General features: G+C 39.0%; 1 protein-coding gene across 5 annotated transcripts in view; it reads right to left on the reverse strand.

The window, feature by feature from the left end:
- Positions 1 to 18,719, reverse strand: part of LOC120371899 (connector enhancer of kinase suppressor of ras 2-like) — a 581,536-nt gene that overhangs the window by 187,309 nt on the left and 375,508 nt on the right. For all 5 annotated transcript variants that reach the window (XM_039488337.1, XM_039488338.1, XM_039488339.1 and 2 more), the window contains one exon: positions 10,078 to 10,224. In XM_039488337.1, the coding sequence (XP_039344271.1) occupies positions 10,078 to 10,224 (147 nt within the window). The remainder of the gene's footprint in view (positions 1 to 10,077; positions 10,225 to 18,719) is intronic.

An 18,719-nucleotide genomic window follows, 5' to 3' on the forward strand; every position in this document is an offset into this window, starting at 1 on the left:
CCAATTCTCCAAGTCATTTTGAATTCTAATCCTGTCCTCTGAAGTGCTTGCAACCACTCCCAGCTTGGTGTCCTCTGCAAATTTTATAAGCCTACACGCTATCCAAGTCATTAGTAAAAATATTGACTAATACTAGACTCAGGAGTGACCCCTGCAGGAGCCCACTAGATCCTCCCAGTTTGATAGCAAACCATTGATAACAACTCTGAGTATATCTTTCTACCAGTTGTGCATCCACCTTATAGTAAAAGCACTGCAGTTTAGGGTCAGCAGGAAGCTGATAAAGCCTAATAGTAGTGCAGAGACAAAAACCTTGAGCATGATTATCCCTTACCTTTTGTGGGGGGTTATGACAACTTATGAATCTCTGGTTTCTTCCTTGGGGGTAAACATAACTCCTTCATGAGTAAATCAACCAATGTAGAGGAGTGGCAGCAGGACTTTTCTGATAATTTACTCATGAGGTCCCAACAGAAGGTAGATTCATGCCTTAATACTTCCTCTACAGGAAGGCCATTTAAAATTTTTGATCAATGATTCTTTCCCAGATGCACAGTAGGCACCCAGTCTTTCCCTCCAAGTGCCATGGCTTTCACCTGAAAAATTGTATTATGTTTTAAAAACGCTGATTGCTTGATGCCAGGACTTACTGCCTATGCTGCATTATTGCATACAAAGGACTAAACTACTCAGTACAAAATTCCTAATCAACCATTTTCTTTCATACTAGTTTGTTTTATGTTAGCAAAAAGATATACAAAACTATCCTCCTTTTTTACTTCATTTTTAGGTTTTTCTTTAAATATTCATGCTCAAATTTTGCAAAACTACAGCAAGATTTGTGAAACTTAACTGAAATGGAATCTGTAAGTTTTCATACCACAACTAAAGCAAAAAGGAAAGAAGCAGCACAAATGGTTAGATCTAAATTAGATCTTGAAAATTCTATCCAGGCTGTTAAGTTATTAATAACAGAGGTAAAATAATTTGTTTTTTAAAAATATTATTTTTAACTTGACAGAGTGACTCTGAGAGTCTGAAACCTTTTGAGGTGGAAAGTTCTTTGCAGGTTTTTTTAGAGAGTTTCTGCACAGAGAATATAAATTTTTTGTTTCTCTCGGGAATATGTTCAGAGTCTATTGGTACATTTCAATTAAATAATCAAACAATTATTCCAGCACTTCATGAATATTTACTTTTTTCCCCTTTGATTACTTTATTTACTTGCTGCATTTTATTGCATTCTCAGTGCCAACTAATCTAAGAACCAAATTCATATTTACTCATAAAAAGGCATATACTTAAAATTGCAGAGATTTATAAATGCATAGGACTTGCAAATATTATAATTATACCTGCTGTTTTTCAGTCATGTATTACATCAATGAATATTTACCAGCTTCATAGGAATGATTCAGCAATATTCATAAGGTGTTCTAATCCTTATTCACGGGTGTTCTTTCTTTATAGTTATTTGTTACTTTTACTAATATGGAGCCCGGTCCAGTAAACCCTACTCATGTGAGTAGTCCCATTGAATTGAATGAGTCTACTTGGATAAGAGCTACACATAGAAGTAAGGATTTACAGAGTCAGACCCAGTTATGAAACCACTGATCAAAAATTAGAAAAAAGGCGTTCCTGTAGAGGAAATATTAAGGCGTAAAGCTGCTTTCTATTGTAAGTCTTATTAGTTACAAATGTCCAATAGGATGGAAGTTAAAACAGTGGCTCCCTTTCCACTCTCTTGTGTATCAAGTATAAACCCCCCACCCCGAAAAACCTGTTGGCTGTTAGGGCTTTAAACACTGCTGAGGTGCCATGTAGCTATGTGGCTTTCAACAAACACAAACTTTTATTTTAATTAGTTCTTTTTCCCACAGTTATATTTTTATGCTGATAAAATAAATGATAGAAACTGAGCCAGTCCCTCAACTTGTGTAAATTAGTGTTCTAATATTGACTGAGTTATGGTAATTCACACCAGCTGATGATCTGGTCACTGTCTTCAATAACTTCTATCACCAGTATTGAAATTCTGTGAATTAACAGTAAACAAAACTAGCTTAACAGTGCTTCAACTTTAAACAAAAATGAGACCAAAATATGAACCCAAAGAGAGCAAACCCATCTCTTCCCTACCTTGGCACATATCCACCCACCCACATACACCCAATGAAATCTGTAGTTGAGACCACGTCTTATTTTTATTATGTGCAGTAATTAAAATTCATTTTCATTATGCTAGCATTTTCCTCTAAGGCCTGGTCTACACTAGGAGTTTATGTCGAATTTAGCAGCGTTAATTCGACTTAACCGTGCACCCGTCCACACCAGGAAGCTAATTAGTTCGACCTAGAGGGCTCTTTAGTTCGAATTCTGTACTCCTCCCCGACGAGCGGAGTAGCGCTAAATTTGACATGGCTATGTCGAATTAGGCTATGTGTGGACGGAAATCGACCTTAGTAGCTCCGGGAGCTATCCCACAGTGCACCACTCTGTCGACGCTCTGGACAGCAGTCCGAGCTTGGATGTTCTGACCAGCCACACAGGAAATGCCCAGGGAAAATTTGACACGCTCCAGCGCCTTGTGGATGTTCTGCAGGACTGCAGGCAGGAGGGCAGAGCCCCCCTGCACTGTATCTGCAACCGCCCTCCCCCGCCACAAAGTCCCAAACCCCCCTCACCCAAAGTAACAAGAAGGAGGGGCGACAGGGGCCATGAAAACTGTCACTGCACCCCTGCAGAGTGCACAAATACAAGAAGGCTCTCATTCCCTAAATGTTGAGAAGTCCTTCCCTTCCTGGCTCACCCAAGCCCCAATCCCAGTTTCATCCCCTAACTGTGTAGTTGATTATTAAAAGTAGTTTGCTGTTAATTACTATTTCCGTCAAGTTTTTCTACAGAAGACTGTCTGTGAAGGGGGGGAGGGGAAGGGGGTTGTTAATTGCATAGGACAGCCACCTTTACCAGGGTACAGACATGGGGGCAGGATCAACAGCAGGTCACACACACAGTGCAGTCAGTAGGCACCCTGGTCGGTCTGGGAGGTGTTTTCCATGTTCTGTGTGGGTGGGGGGTACGTGACTTTGTGGCATGGGAGGGCGGTTACAGAACTTATGCAGCGGTCCTTGTCCCGGACCACAGAGCCACGCAGCAGGGGAATCTGTAACCGTCCTCCCCCGCCACAAGGTCACGTAGCCCCCGCACACAGAGTCCCTAAAAGGAGGGATGGCAGGCTCCGTTGAAACAACCAGTCCGGCACTGCAGACCGCTCTAGGAGCAGGAGCCTATCATTCCTCAAGTGTAGAAGCGGTGTTAACATCACTGCACACCCTACCCACCACAGTCTGCGTCCCTGTTTCAACCCTTTAACGCGAATTCATTAATAAAGAAAACATTGTTAATTAACAATGTTCCATGAACTTTATTTTTAAACGTGTGTTGGAAGGGGGGAAACGTGGTGAACGGGGTATGTAACCGCAGAAGAAAGTCAACAGTAACTGAAGCAGGGGCAGGTTCAGCTTCTCTGTAAAGAAACTGAACAGTCACAGGTTACCCTGCTCCCTGAGGAACCTAGCTTTCAAAGCATCCCGGATGCACAGCGCTTCCCGCTGGGCTCTTCTAATTGCACGGCTGTCTGGCTGAGCGTAATCAGCAGCCAGGCGATTTGCCTCAACCTCCCATCCCGCCATAAAGGTCTCCCCCTTGCTCTCACAGAGATTGTGGAGCACACAGCAAGCTGCAATAACAATGGGGTTATTGGTTTCGCTGAGATCCGAGTGAGTCAGTAAGCTCCTCCATCTCCCCTTGAGACGTCCGAAAGCACGTTGAATGATGACAGTTACCCAAGACCACCCTTGACACATTTTTCCCCCCAGCATGCATTGTGGGGAAATCCCAGAATTCAAATGGGCAGCGGGGACTGCGGGAACTGTGGGATAGCTTCCCACAGTGCACCACTTCCAATGTCAATGCTTGCCCCGTTAGTGTGGACTCACAAAGTCAAATTAGTGTCCTTTGTGTGGACACACAAATTCGACTTTGTAAGGTCGATTCCACAAATTCGAATTAAGTTAAATCGAACTAATCTGGTAGTGTAGACATACCCTAAGAAACCACTTTCAATTAGTTGCAAGATTTCCATAAAAATATTTTCACCTAAGATATGTTTAACAATATATATCCATTATCCTTCATCAAATTTTTACAGTTGGCACCACAGTACAGGTTGTCTCATGATGAAGACAGAATAAATTTTCTATTGTAAAATAATCTACAGTACCACACTAAGTACTACTGGGGCACTACCGGTTTCCTGACAAGTTGTATTAAATCTCACTACAGCAGCCACTGAATGAAACTAGCTCCTGTCTTATACCTCCAAAGAAAGAATGTCTCCAATTGCATCATCATAAAACAGGGACAGTTTGGAGGAGAGGAAATTCATGAGGGCATCTGGAGAGAAAAAAACCCAAGCATCAATGCTTAATGTAGTAGTATCTTCTTTCCACTACAAAATGTTACTGTGGCTGAATACTGCTCAGAACAGTCATGTCAAGTGACACAATGTTGAACAGGGTTCATCCTTGTCCACACTGACTTCTAAATGTTATTCAGCATTGTACTTGTTAATGCAATTGCTAGCAAGAGTTCTCAGGCATAGTAACATGTAGAACAGGCCTTTCTTCTTTGCTTTTTCCTTCTTTGCCTACTTACCTTGGTAGAGAGAAGTTTGGGGAAATATACAGACTATATGATTGCAAAGTAAAACTGTCAGGAAGCTGTATCTGAACAGTGAATTGAAAAATCCTCTAATACAAAGAGGAAGTAATCTCAGAGAGCTGCACAAGAACCATCAACTTGTCATTTGCCCATCCACATTGCTCCCAGGCCTGTTCTTACAACATTGCAGAAATTATCCATTACACAAGGCACGCTGTATTCAAATTCATATATGGTTAAGGATATTCAGTCAATTAAGCCATATGACTGAGAATATCCCTAAGTGCTTACCATATTACATAGAATAGGAACTAACTATTTGTAACACAGAAGTTTCATTACGTAACTGTCCCTTTTGCTGCAAATTTTACTAGTCAGACAATGGGCTGCAATATGGAGTTCTATATTTCAATCACAACTGACAGCAAGGTCTGTGTGCTGGGCCTACTGCCCGCAGTAGGAAGGATGATTCCACTTAAAAATAACACTCTACATTTAAAACAAAATATTAAATATTGTTTTAAAACTGAGTGAAGTTATCAGTGTTTATTTTTAGTGAAAAATATTTGCTTATCAGGAAAAAGTATTTGTCTTATTTTTCCTGATAAATACACCCGAAATTTGGGTCAAATAGGGAAACAGCTTGTGAATGCAAAGAAAAATTCTTCATTAGTTTGTGAAATTTTAGATCTTCCTGAAATAAATTGAGACTCAAGAGGCACATCTTGGTAACTTTGGTTTCCTTTTAGACATATGAGAGAGATGCGGCTTTTTTAAAATGTTATGCTAATTGAGAAACTAACATTTTTGCTTTTAAAAACACACATTCCTTCATATAAAGGGAAACCCCCTAATGATGATAAATAATAAGAATGCTTATTGTTTATGCAGCACTTAATAAATTTTAAGTGCACAGACTTAGAGCTCAGTTAAGCCTTGAAGGCAGAATGGGTGCAATTTGCATTCCTAGGTAATGGTGTCTGATGGAGGATGGCAAGCAGCAGCAGCAGCATTATAGCAGCAGTCCTGACAAAAGCTGCCCAAGAGAAAAGCTGGAGCCTGGGTCTCCCTGCTTTGCAGACTACATTGTTGAGCATCACTGGGTTGCAGGTGAACTTTCCACCATCAATGCCTTTGGGGACAATTCAGGCCTAATGTTTTAGAGTCAAGAAATGTAAGGTCACAAAACTGCATTTTACATGTTGTTTAACTACAAACATCAGGTCAAAATTTAGAGGTTTGCATCTTTTTTGACAAATGTAACAGTGCTATGGAAGAGTAAGCAGGACTCAGTTATGCTTTGTGAAACACCAACAAAATTGTCAACTAAGGAAACAAAGGGTAACTGGGCAGTTTTTACAGTGGAGAGAGGTAAATAGTGGGGTCCCCCAATGATCTATACTGGGACCCGTGCTGTTCAACATATTCATAAATGATCTGGAAAAAGGGGTAAACAGTGAGGTGGCAACATTTGCAGATGATACAAAATTACTCAAGATAGTTAAGTCCAAAGCAGACTGCAAAGAGTTACAAAGGGATCTCACCAAATTGGGTAACTGGGCAACAAAATGGCAGATGAAATTCAATGTTGATAAATGCAAAGTAATTCACATTGGAAAACATAATCCCAACCATACATACAAAACACTCAAGAAAGAGATTCAGGAATCATTGTGGATAGTTCTCTGAAAATATCTGCTCAGTGTGCAGCAGCATTCAAAAAAGCTAACAGAATGTTAGGAACCATTAGGAAAAGAACAGATGATAAGATAGTGGCATTATGATTTTTTTCTACATAACTCCATGGTACGTCCGCACCTTGAATAATGCTTGCAGTTCTGGTATCCCCATCTCAATAAAGATATATTAGAATTGGAAAAGTACTGAAACGGGTGACAAAAATTATTAGGAGTATGGAACAGCTTCCATCTGAGGACAGATTTAAAAAGACTGAGGCTGTTCAACTTGAAAAAGAGATGACTAAGTGGGGGATCTGATAGCGGTCTATAAAAACAAATAAGGAAGTTTTATTAACCCCTTCATAGAACACAAGAACCTCGGGTCACCCAAAAAATTAATAGGCAGCAGGTTTAAAACAAACACACAGCCAGCCTATGGAAATTTCCACTACAAACTCATTGCCAAGGGAGGTTGCTAAGGCCACAACTATAACAGGATTCAAAAAAGAATGAGATAATTTCATGGAGGATAGGTCCATGAATGGCTATTAGCCAAGATGGCTGGGGATGCAAACCTGTGCTACGGGTGTCCCTAAACCTCTGACTGCCAGCAGGTGTGTCTGAATGACAGGGGATGAATCACTCAATAAATTCCCCATTCTGTTCATTCCCTTTGAAGCATCAGACACTTATCACTGTTGGAAGACAGGATACTGAGCTAGATGGACCATTGGTATGACACAGTATGGCCATTCTTATGTTCTTAAATTCTAATTACAGAATCTGTATTACTAAATTGAAAGAGGAATTATTATTTGTATTAAAGCACTGGCTAGATGCCTTACCTGAGATTGGAGCCTAATTATACTAGGTTCTATACAAACAGCGAGAGACAGTCCATGCCTCTGTGTTGCTATCTGCCCTCACTTTTGTCATTGTTTTGTTATGAATGACCCCGTGAATTCCTTGGGCAAGAACTCTTCCATTGTTACAGCTGTGATGCACTATGTACACATGACTGTGATGGGGGACTCATTAGACAGAGACAGCTACTGCACTGATTGATCAACTTACAAGTACACGACTTTTAAAGTATATTTTATAAATGTTCAATTTTTCACATACTTAGTCTACTTGCAGTAAAAGTTTTAAATTCAAGGCCTGTGGTTTCGCTGACTTCTTACATTGATTATTACATTAAGGTGACTGAAAAATGCTCAAAAATCTTTAAATCATTTATTTATTGCAGATGTACAGAAATAAACAAGACAACAAGGTTCAATTCCACCCATCAAATATAAATAATTATCCCTTAGATAAAGTACTAGTTGGGAGAATAGACAGAAAATTTGTATTTTACTGTGCTACTCAACGAAAAGGCTCTGGTGCTTAGAGAAAACAGAAGAATATGACATAAATTATATATTATAAAGGGTACTTTTTAGGTGGCATTTCATTTTATCTAGTCCATTTGCCAGTGGTTAATAATTAAGGCTCAGCTTTTGATCCCAATGTATTCACCTGCAGTTTTGTTAGTGATTTCAATGGGAGAATGACTGTGTGATGAACATAAAATATAAAACTTTTAAATTAATGGAAGTTTAGGTAAAAAAAGGTTTTAACATTTCTAACACAGATGTTCTGACTTTAAACATAAATAATTCACATGACATGTGTGCCAATACACATAAGTGTATATAATTTTACTGATTCAATTATATAGGGCCACAGCCCACCAACCTTATCCACTTGCAGCCAGTAAAGAGTGATAGCCAGTAAGCTGTTCAGCTAATGCCAAACTTCCAAATATTACCTCATTCACGAAGAGCCTGATCCAGCTCCCACTGTGACCAAAACTGGGGTAAATGCACATATGTTAAATCAAATATTTCTGGGGGAGATGATTTGAGCTGGTGAGAATGAACATGTAGGTTAAATATCAATGTCACCAATCTCAAGCATTCAAAAATCTGAGTAAGACTCCCAAAAATCTTTAGATAGTCTTGAAATCATAAGTTTTTTAAAAAACCAATACATTTGATTCATGTCTGCAAGCTTTTCTCTACAACCATGAGGGCTACAAACTTCCTTTTTTTTAAATGTAAGAAGAGATTTTTTTCACCTAACCACATGCCTCCAGGAGCTCAAGCTTTAAGAAAAACATTAGTTATTGTGAGATTCCCAAGAAAATCTTGAGAGCTGGTAACACTGCAATATTTGTCTTTCTGTGGTGCACTGTGAAAGGAGTAGTACCTGGGCCAAGTGTAGGTAAATCCATGATATGGTTTCATAATGTTTCATGATGGAAATGCAGATTTCTATATATCACTGCACTACTGCTGTAGCTTAAAAGGATTCCTTTTGTGATGATTGGTGTATTTCTTGGGTTTAGTAAAGAGCAATTGTGTTTTAGAATCCTGTGTGAAGTAAGCCTGTGTGTGATATGTGTTACACCTACCACCACATGCCTCCTGAAGAGGTAAACTATGGGCCCAGAACATCCATACAGATAGAGTTCTGGAGAAGGTGAGTTTCAGTTACAAGGAAGTCTGAGGAGTCAGCACTGATCCGAGGGGCTAGGCAGTGGGCCATGTAGTCACAGCTCCCATAAAGGGATACTCTGCACCTCAAGAGTGTGTCTGGAAGCCCCAAAGCCAGGGCAGTGCCTGGAGTTTGTACAGGCTCCAGAGGCTTAAAACACCCAGGGATTCAGTGGCTGGATCCCCTCACAACAGTTTGTGTCCTGGAGCAGGAGTGTTCATCTGGATCTGTCACAGGATTCTATAAACAAATCATCTCTTTTATGCCTTGAGGTTTGTTTGCATAAAATATTTGCATGTGCATAAATCAAATGCCTGGAAAATCTATCACAAGTTAGGTCTGGCATTTTTTGGTGTCTCCTTGCTGTAAGAGATAGATTTCAAGATACCAATTTTTTATTTTGTCTGTCTAGGTATTTATACAGTCTTCATCACTGTAGATTCTGAGTGCCTAAAAGAAGAAAGATGCTGGGAGAAAAAAAAAAGAGCAAAGACATCTTGTTTGACAAAAATCTGCTCTTAGAGGGTACTCATGAAGAACAGTGGCATTATGTTGGAAAAAATGTGAGAAATAGCAATGTACAATTTTACTGAGTTCCTTCATTGTAATATTTCCTCCTTATTGGAGAAGCATAATCCGGTTGGCCAAAAATGTGGAAAATAAATAGGCCATGTCAGAAATCCAAAGGTATTGGAATCCCCTCTTGAAAAGATTACAAAAGACTTGCTGGGATATAATGGAAATGTAGAATGATTGGAAGGGCTGTATTGCTTTTGCTGGAGACATAAGCAACTGAGTTGGAGTTGGGTCAGAATGGTTAGATATTTGAATATATTACTGTTTGTGGCTGTTCTCTGTCTCTTTGGACTCCTTTGGTGCCCACTCATACAAAGATATGGAGGAAAAACAATTAGCCTGATAGTACCAAAGTGCTGATCTGTGGGCCATGAGCGTGTCCCAGCACCATTTCACTAATTTTCTGTCTGTCACAGGCTTACAGTACCAGTCATTATGAACTGTACTATAGTTACAACTGTACAACTGTTTGGAAGGAATAACCACTCTATCACCTTGCTCTTTAACAAAAGATAGCATTTACCATAACACAGTACAGTTTCAACAACCTTCTTACCTGAAGTGCTAGAGGCTTCCACCTCACATTCTTCAGAAGTGCAGGAGCAGAAACCAGAGTGTTTTGAGGACGTTTCTTCAAGGTTAAGATCACTCCATTTGGGTCTTCCCGCAATGCATTTACAAGGTTCTTTAACTGCCAGCCAACCTGAGGAGACAGCCCATAATGGAACTTTGAAAGATTTCCACTTAACTTACTTAAACGTGAAGGAAGTCTTGTGTTAAATTGAAATGGTCTATTAAAATGGAACTGCATTACAGTCCATTCCTTGCAAATAGGAGCATCATTTATAAATTATATTTGATTTCTCTTGGACAGAAATGATGCTGCTGATGCTGGTGGTTTTGTTGTCGTTGTTGTTGTCTGATTTTTGCTAATGGAGATGAAATGCTTATTTTATTCCTAAAGGTATAGAGTAACCAGAGGATTTTGAAAATACTAATGTAATGCTATAATTTTTCTTGTCTTCTAAACAAAATTGGTAATTTTTAATTATCCTTGCCACTGAATTATCATTGCATTTCTCTGTAGGAAGAGAAATAATAGTCGTGGAATAATTACAAACTGCATCCTCAGTGTTATAACTGCAGCTGTTTAATTTTTTGGGTTGGGGGCATAAGAGAGAGACTATCATTGGACAACAATAATGTGACTTCTTTGAGGGATTAATTAAAGATAAAATATCATTTGTTTGAATTACCAATAGTTCCACTGAGAGGAACTGAAGTTCCCAAATTATTATAAATGATAATTACAACACAAAGAACAGTATCACTAACGCTGAAGGGATTTCATTTGTGTGTCTTGTTGAAAACCGCTTAGAGATATTTTTCAGGATTCTTGGTTATTTTGCATACTTTTTTTTCTGCTTTTCCATTTGAACATTGAAGTTTAAAAAACAAGCTATGAATTTTCAATTTGTATTTATGAATATATCTATCACCATCCTATAAGGCTAAATGCTAAAAGGGATTTAAAAATTATATATAATATAAACAGTGGTCTCAATGTGCAAAAAAAAAAAGCATATTATAGAATTTTTGAAATATTTATGTACGGTTTACATAATTTTTAGTGGATTTTATGCAGTAAAAGAAGCATGAATTTGTGCACACAAGTAAAGAACTTTTTTTTTGTATTATCAGTAAAGCAATATCCACTGTTTGCCAGCAGGGACCTCTGCATGAAGTATCATAAAGGAGTGAAAGTAGGATATTGGATGAAACCAAATATAGGGCTGTGTTTTCAGGTCCACATATACAGTATAAGCTATTGTTTTTCCTCCAATACATTACAAAATATAACTAATATCAGATGTACTGGGCAACTTTGCCTGCATGGCATTAATTTATATGATTGTCATTTATGTTTAAGGTTGCTACTGTACTGTAAATATCCCTTGAATATGATGAATTTCTATTTCCTAGTAGTTCTTAATGAATATCAAACAGACTAGATCAGGAGAGAACACTTCCTAGAGGCTGTTGCACACAACTTTGAATCAGGTTCTATTCCAACTCTGACACCAACCTGGTTGTGTAAAGCTAATCAAAAGTCAGTTAGCCTATCTGGGCCTTAGTTTCCCATCTGTAAAATAGTCATAACAATACTTACCTACCTCAGAGAGGTATTACGGAACATAATGCATGTATGTTTGAGATGCTTGGGTAACAGGTAATATAGCACTCCACATTTATCATAGTTCATATTATGCTATAATTTCTGTTAGCTAGTGTAAGCATTTTATAAGAAAATGAGATTCTGAGCATATTTTCTTCCCAGGAAAGGCTAAAAATCTCCAAATTCCACTGAGACTGTCAATCTTGTTGTCTTCGCTATCAGTGTTATCATTCCCACGATAGCCACATGTTGTGTTCCTCATCAAAAAACAGTTCTGTAGAAACAATCTCCTTAAAAATCCTAGGAGGACTCTTCAGGAGAACAGCTGGAAGGGAATGTATCTGAACAACACAGCAGAAAAGAGCAGGGACCTTTTGAAGAACAAAGACCTAGACACTCAGACCATGGGATATTTAAGGCCCAAGAAAATACATGGTTTACAGAAAAGACTCTTGTTGTACCATATTTTCATATTTTTGTACAGTATCCTTGAAATAGAAAGAAAGCTTTAAGAATTCTCTCTTAAGTTTCCTTACCTAGCTTGAGTATTTACTCACCATTATTTACCCTGAAGGAAAATGTTTGGTATAGTCATCTAGTCTACACTCAAAATTACCTTTTTTTGCACAACATTGCATAAACTTTGCCTCTCCTTATTTTACAAGGCAAGCAAAGCACATTCTAGCATGGATCATCACTTCACCTCATACACCTGGAAACTATTGTATGTTGATCACACGGGATGTACGTTATTTTTGGAGAGGGTACCTGAAAGGTGCTTCATTTGTATGAAGTGCTGCCTGATAGAGCTGATGGAATAGAAGAGAAGAGATTTGAATATGCAGCTAGAAACTATGATTGAGTTTCACAGGGGATTTTAGTGGATGATGGAGGGAAGGAGAGAGGAGGCTGAAGGGAAACCTCAAACTTGCAGATGCATGCTGAACAAGAGAACCGTGAGAGTAGATGGCTGGATGAGGAAAGCGGCCAGTGGAAACATTTGACTACAAGAACAAGGCAGACAAAAAGACTGGCTAGTGAAGGAGAAGCAGAGCTGAAGAACAGGTTTGCTGAGTTGGAAAATGAAAGGGAGAGGAGGCAGTAACAGAAGATGGGAAAGGAAAGATGAAGAGAACAGCTACTCCTACAAGAAGAGACAATAGAGACAGCCACTGTATGGAGCCCAGAAGGCTAGAGGACGACTCACAGAAGATTGCAAGTGAGAACAGAAGACTAGATGACTTTCAGCAAGAAATAAAAGCAAGAGGAGGGCCAGAGAATCACACCAACACCAGGAAGAGGCAGGTCTATGTGATTGGGGACTCCCTACAAAAAAAGAACAGACAGGCCTGTCACCAGAGCTGTTATCTGCTGGGAGCTAAGATACAAAATGTAGACCTGAGGCTGAGGAGGATACTAATGGGAGCAGGAAAGAATCCACTGATTGTCCTTCATGTGGGAAGAAATGATATTTTTAGATTGTCACTGGGAATCATCAAGACTACACCAGGCTGGGGAAGACATTTAAAGAAATGGAGGCTCAGGTGATCTTCAGTGGGATTCTACCTGTCCCTAGACAAAGGCAAGACAAGATTATGATGATCAACAGGTAATGGTGTTCTAAGGAAGGCTTTGGAATGTTTGAACACTGGGAGGCATTCATGGGCAGAGGATTGTTTTCATGGGATGGACTCCAGCTGAGGAGGGAGGGTAATAGACTTCTGGGATGGAGGTTGACAGAACTTATTAAAAGAGCTTTAAATTAGGAATTCAGGGGAGACAGTTGGGCTATGCACATGTAATCTTCCATGCCTGATTCTAATTCTGAGCAGGAGGAAAAATCAAGTAAAAGAGGATACAGCAACAGAGAAAGGAATAACAGAGGGTAGGAGTAACAGTCAGGTAGGCAATGCTGGCAATAAAATGACTGCATCTAATAGGGTGAAGAATCTGGGTGAGGCCAAGTGGAAACAACTAAGATGTCTGTACATCAATGGAAGAAGCCTGGGTAACAGAATGGAGGAACTAGAACTACTGGTGAAGGAAGTGAAATCAGACATCAAAGGGATAATGGAAACATGGTGGAATAGTAGTCATCACAGGAATACAGGTAATGAAGGGCATGTGCTGTTCAGGAAAGACAGAAAAGGTAAAGGTTGTGGAGTACCACTGTATATTAATGACTGTAAAGAAATTAGACAAATTGTCAAAGGCAACATATATTCGTTCTATGTCCCAGTACAGGTACCTTCAAGGGCAACTGGTTTAAAATGTAGTGTCTGAAACAGAGATAAGAGAAAGTACAGAACAAGAAGTTAAGGAACTGATAAAACTGGTGGGTTGGATCTTAAGGTGACATATAACGGTCTTTCTAACTTGAAAAAAACCAAGAAGGTTGGTGGCAATTGGATGTCTAACATAATGAGAGCCACTGAAAATGAGGTATGATAAGAGTCTAAAATAGGGAAAGAACAAGTCAAAAATTACTTAGATAAGTTAAATGTCTTCAAATCACCAGGGTCTGATTAAATGCATCCTAGAATACTCAAGGAGCTGACTGAGGAGATATCTGAGCCATTAGCAATTATCTTTGAAAAGTCATGGAAGACAGGAGACATTCCAGAAGACTGGAAAAGGGCAAATATAGTGCCCATCTATAAAAAGGGAAATCAAGACAACCCGGGGAATTACAGACCAGTCAGCTTAACTTCTGTACCTGGAAAGATAATGGAGCAAATAATTAAGCAATCAATTTGCAGACACCTAGAAGATAATAAGGTGATAAATAACAGTCAGCATGGATTTGTCAAGAACAAATCATGTCAAACCAACCTGATAGCTTTCTTTGACTGGGTAACAAGCCTTTTGGATGGGGGCTGGGTGGAGGCTTGAGATTGGCAAATGTGGTATATCTTGACTTTAGTAAGGCTTTTGATACTGTCTTGCATGACCTTCTCATAAACAAATTAGGGAAATACAACCTACATGGAGCTAATATAAGGTGAGTGCATAACTGGTTGGAAAATCATTCCCAGAGAGTAGTTATCAGTGGTTCACAATCATGCTGGAAGGGCATAACGAGTGAGGTCCTGCAGGGATCGGTTCTGGGTCTGGTTCTGTTCAATATCTTCATCAATGATTTAGATAATGGCATAGAGAGTACACTTATAAAGTCTGCGGACGATACCAAGCTGGGAGGGGTTGCAAGTGCTTTGGAAGATAGGATTAAAATTCAAAATGATCTGGACAAACTGGAGGAATGGTCTGCAGTAAACAGGATAAAATTCAATAAGGACAAATGCAAAGTACTCCACTTAGGAAGAAACAATCAGTTGCACACATACAAAATGGGAAATGACTGCCTAGGAAGGAGTACTGAGGAAAGGGATCTGGGGGTCATAGTGGATCACAAGCTAAATATGAGTTAACAATGTAACGCTGTTGCAAAAAAAGCAAACATCATTCTGGAATGTATTAGCAGGAGTATTGTAAGAAACACACAAGAAGTAATTTTTCCGCTCTACGCTGCGCTGATTAGGCCTCAACTGGAGTATTGTGTCCAGTTCTCGGCGCCACATTTCAGAAAAGATGGGGACATATTGAAGAAAGTCCAGAGAAGAGCAACAAAAATGATTAAAGGTCTAGAAAACATGACCTATGAAGGAAGATTGAAAAACTTGGGTTTGTTTAGTCTGGAGAAGAGAAGACTGAGAGGGGAGATAATAACAGTTTTCAAGAACATAAAAGGTTGTTACAAGGAGGAGGGAGAAAAATTGTTCTTCTTAACCTCTGAGGATAGGACAAGAAGCAATGGGCTTAAATTGCAGCAAGGGAGGTTTAGGTTGGACATTAGGAAAAACTTCCGAACTATCAGAGCGGTTAAGCACTGGAATAAATTGCTTAGGGAGGTTGTGGAATCTCCCTCACTGGGGCTTTTAAAGAGCAGGTTGGACAAACACCTGTCAGGGATGGTCTAGATAATACTTAGTCCTGCCTTGAGTGCAGAGGACTGGACTAGATGACCTCTCATGGTCCCTTCCAGTTCTATAATTCTATGAAATATAAGTGGTTTTGAGGGCATATCTTTGAAGCACACTTGCATAAGGTGAACACGGTGAGATCAGAATGTCTCTTTTTCATACTGTATCATTTAGCCTGGTTATTTGTCCTCTAATCAAAACTGAATCAAAACTGAATCAAAAGTGTAATTGAGCAACTGGCTACACAGTTACACTAGAGCTGTGTTAGTGTTAATTACTCACATCAAATCTCACGCTACTCAAACTGAGTATTGGGTTGGACATCTCAGTCTGTGACTGTCAGTCTATGCTCAAATACATTCTGCAACCTGGGTGGAGGTGGCTTGCACAGCAAGGAAACTTCGTATAGTCCTCTCTCCTTCCCTTCTCTAATAGCCATGTCCTGTCTGTCCCCAAAAAGCCATGTGGTCTCCTCTTCTTACCATGTTGGCTATTTTCAGGGAATAGGGTCAGGGTCTTGTTCGGGTGACTTTGAGCTTCTGATAGCAAGGGTGGGTAGAGAGGATCATTGTGAGAGGAGCAATTTTGTTGCTTGGTATTTCTCTTTGTGGTTTGAGGTCAAACTCGAACCTTCCAAGTGACCCTTTAACTGTTTGGTTCGCTTTCAATCCCTGCAAACTAAACTACTGGGCTCAGTTTACAAAACTATTTGTAGACAGAGCTCTCGAGTAAATTACATTTTAAAAATAATTATAAAGATAAGAACATTTTAAATATTTTTTAAAACCAGATAATGTACTTGATATCTCTGCAAACTAACTGTAATTCCACATGAACTGTTGTATCTCTTTGGGTTGCCTAGAAATTGACAAAGGCTAGTTTTATTATCACCTGGTTATGTCATGAAAAACTAATTACTTTTGATTTTCATAAATGGGTATACATTTAGAATTCAGAAACCTCTGATTTCATGAGCTCCTTAGAGAAGAATGATAAATAATTAACTTGTTAATGATAAATTATTTGCAGGAGAAATCTTAATGACAAACCCATTAAAACACTGAGAATATGTGTTATTGAGGACAATGTGCAATCATTATCAGTAGACAATGATAAAAAGCTCTTAGCAATATGGACATTTTATTATAAATTGAACTACTAAAAATAGCATTTGAAATCTAGCTAAGAACTGGTCCTTGAGAAAGGTTTTGTCATTTCTTAATGTCTTCAGCCTTAAAAAACCCTATGTAGCTTCTATGGTGTAATGCCATTTTAAAAGACATGCATCCCTATACAGGGGATGCTACTCCTCAAGATGTTCTAAGGTGTATGTTCAGTTCATTAGATTTAATAATACAGACTAAAGGTAATTCACACAATAATGAAAGCTAACATTAAAATGATTCTAATGGAACAGAAAAGACCAGTGAGGATGTTTAATAATGTCTATCTGCATAAATGAGACTAGAGCAATTAGAACCACTACTGCGCTCATATCACCAAATATAGCAGAACATTATTGTATCTGTTTTACACAGCATAACTGAGTCTTTGTTAAGCTTTCAGCTAGACATATCTATATATTATGACACTGTGCACCAACTTTCTATCTTTGTGTTCTTCCCATTCCTAAAAAGGAGCCTGAGTAGGGAAAGACTAGGAAAAAAAGCTGAGGTATTTTATTCACAATCCCCCACAGTATCAAGAACCAGGCACAATCCCTGATTAGACTAGTGGTTCTGCTGAGATGCTTAACAGTGAAATTATTAAAAATATTGGCATTTCAATTTTCCTGTTAGGCTTCAGAGTTAACAATGATAGCCAACACTCCAACCTCAATCATCAAAGCACTGGTTGGGGATCTGCCATTTTATGGCATCTTTATGTATGGCAGGAATTATCACTTCACAAATGGGGGAAAAGGATGCCAAAATCAGGGTGTATTGGTTGAGGGCCCAGTATCAGGATAGTCTCATACGAGCAGCAGTGCTGCTTTCACAGGCAATTCAGGGATCATGCAAGGTAAACTGAGGAGGCAGCCGTGAGAAGTGCTACCAACCATATTAACACCATGATTTTAAGTAATGTGAACCTTGCTGGATAAAAGTATTCAAACCATCTTGTACTTTTAACTAGAACATTTTCTACATGATTAAAAGTAAAAACATGGAAAATCCTACGAAAACATGGAAAAACTATCCCACAAATGGTAACAGCCAGGCAAACCTTTTAGGTTCTTTGATGGATCACATTTAAACTGTTCAGAATCAAATTCTATAGGCTCATACATATTCAGTGTGAATAACAATGGAATAAAGAGACTTAAAAGGCCAAATTATTCAGTGATTTGACTGGTATAGTAACATAAGATGGTGTGTGTGTGTGTGACACATGGGATGAAAGTACTTCAGAAAGCTGGTGTAAGTGGCAAAGGAATGTAACTCTCAAAATAGCAGCTCTAAAAATACTGCTCCCCCAAACACTAAAATTTGTGAATATGAAGATACTGTGATCTAAATAGTCAGAATGTTGTGCCACTTCTGTGTGCCTAAAATCTCTCATTTTCACTGGAGAAAATGGGAGAGATTTGTAAGGAACCTATTCTTTTGGAAACACTTGCTTGAAGAACTAAGTAGGATTGTCACAATTAATTTTCATGAATCTGTGCTCAACTGGTTCTCCTTCTACCTCTCCAATCTTTCCTTGAATGTCTCCCTATCCTCTTCTCTCTCTCTTTCTATGGGTGCCCATGGCCCCTCTTCTATATTGCATCTCCGGAGGCATGGGATTGGTTAAGGTCCCCCAATTGCTATCTCTACTCTAGCTCATCCTGTATCTTTCCCTAGTGTCTTATCACTCCCCTCTCAGATTTTTGCTTCTCTTTCAGTTGTCTCTTGTTGGATATCCAGCCACCAACTCAAACTGACGATGATAAAACACAAGTACTAATCTACTCCCACACTTCCTTCCATTTGTACCACCACCAACAATGTGGCCATTCTTAGTTTTTTCCTTGGAATATGGACCTATAAATGTATAATC

The sequence above is a fragment of the Mauremys reevesii genome, linkage group 9 (genome assembly GCF_016161935.1).
Source record: "Mauremys reevesii isolate NIE-2019 linkage group 9, ASM1616193v1, whole genome shotgun sequence".
Taxonomy (NCBI): Eukaryota; Metazoa; Chordata; order Testudines; family Geoemydidae; genus Mauremys; species Mauremys reevesii.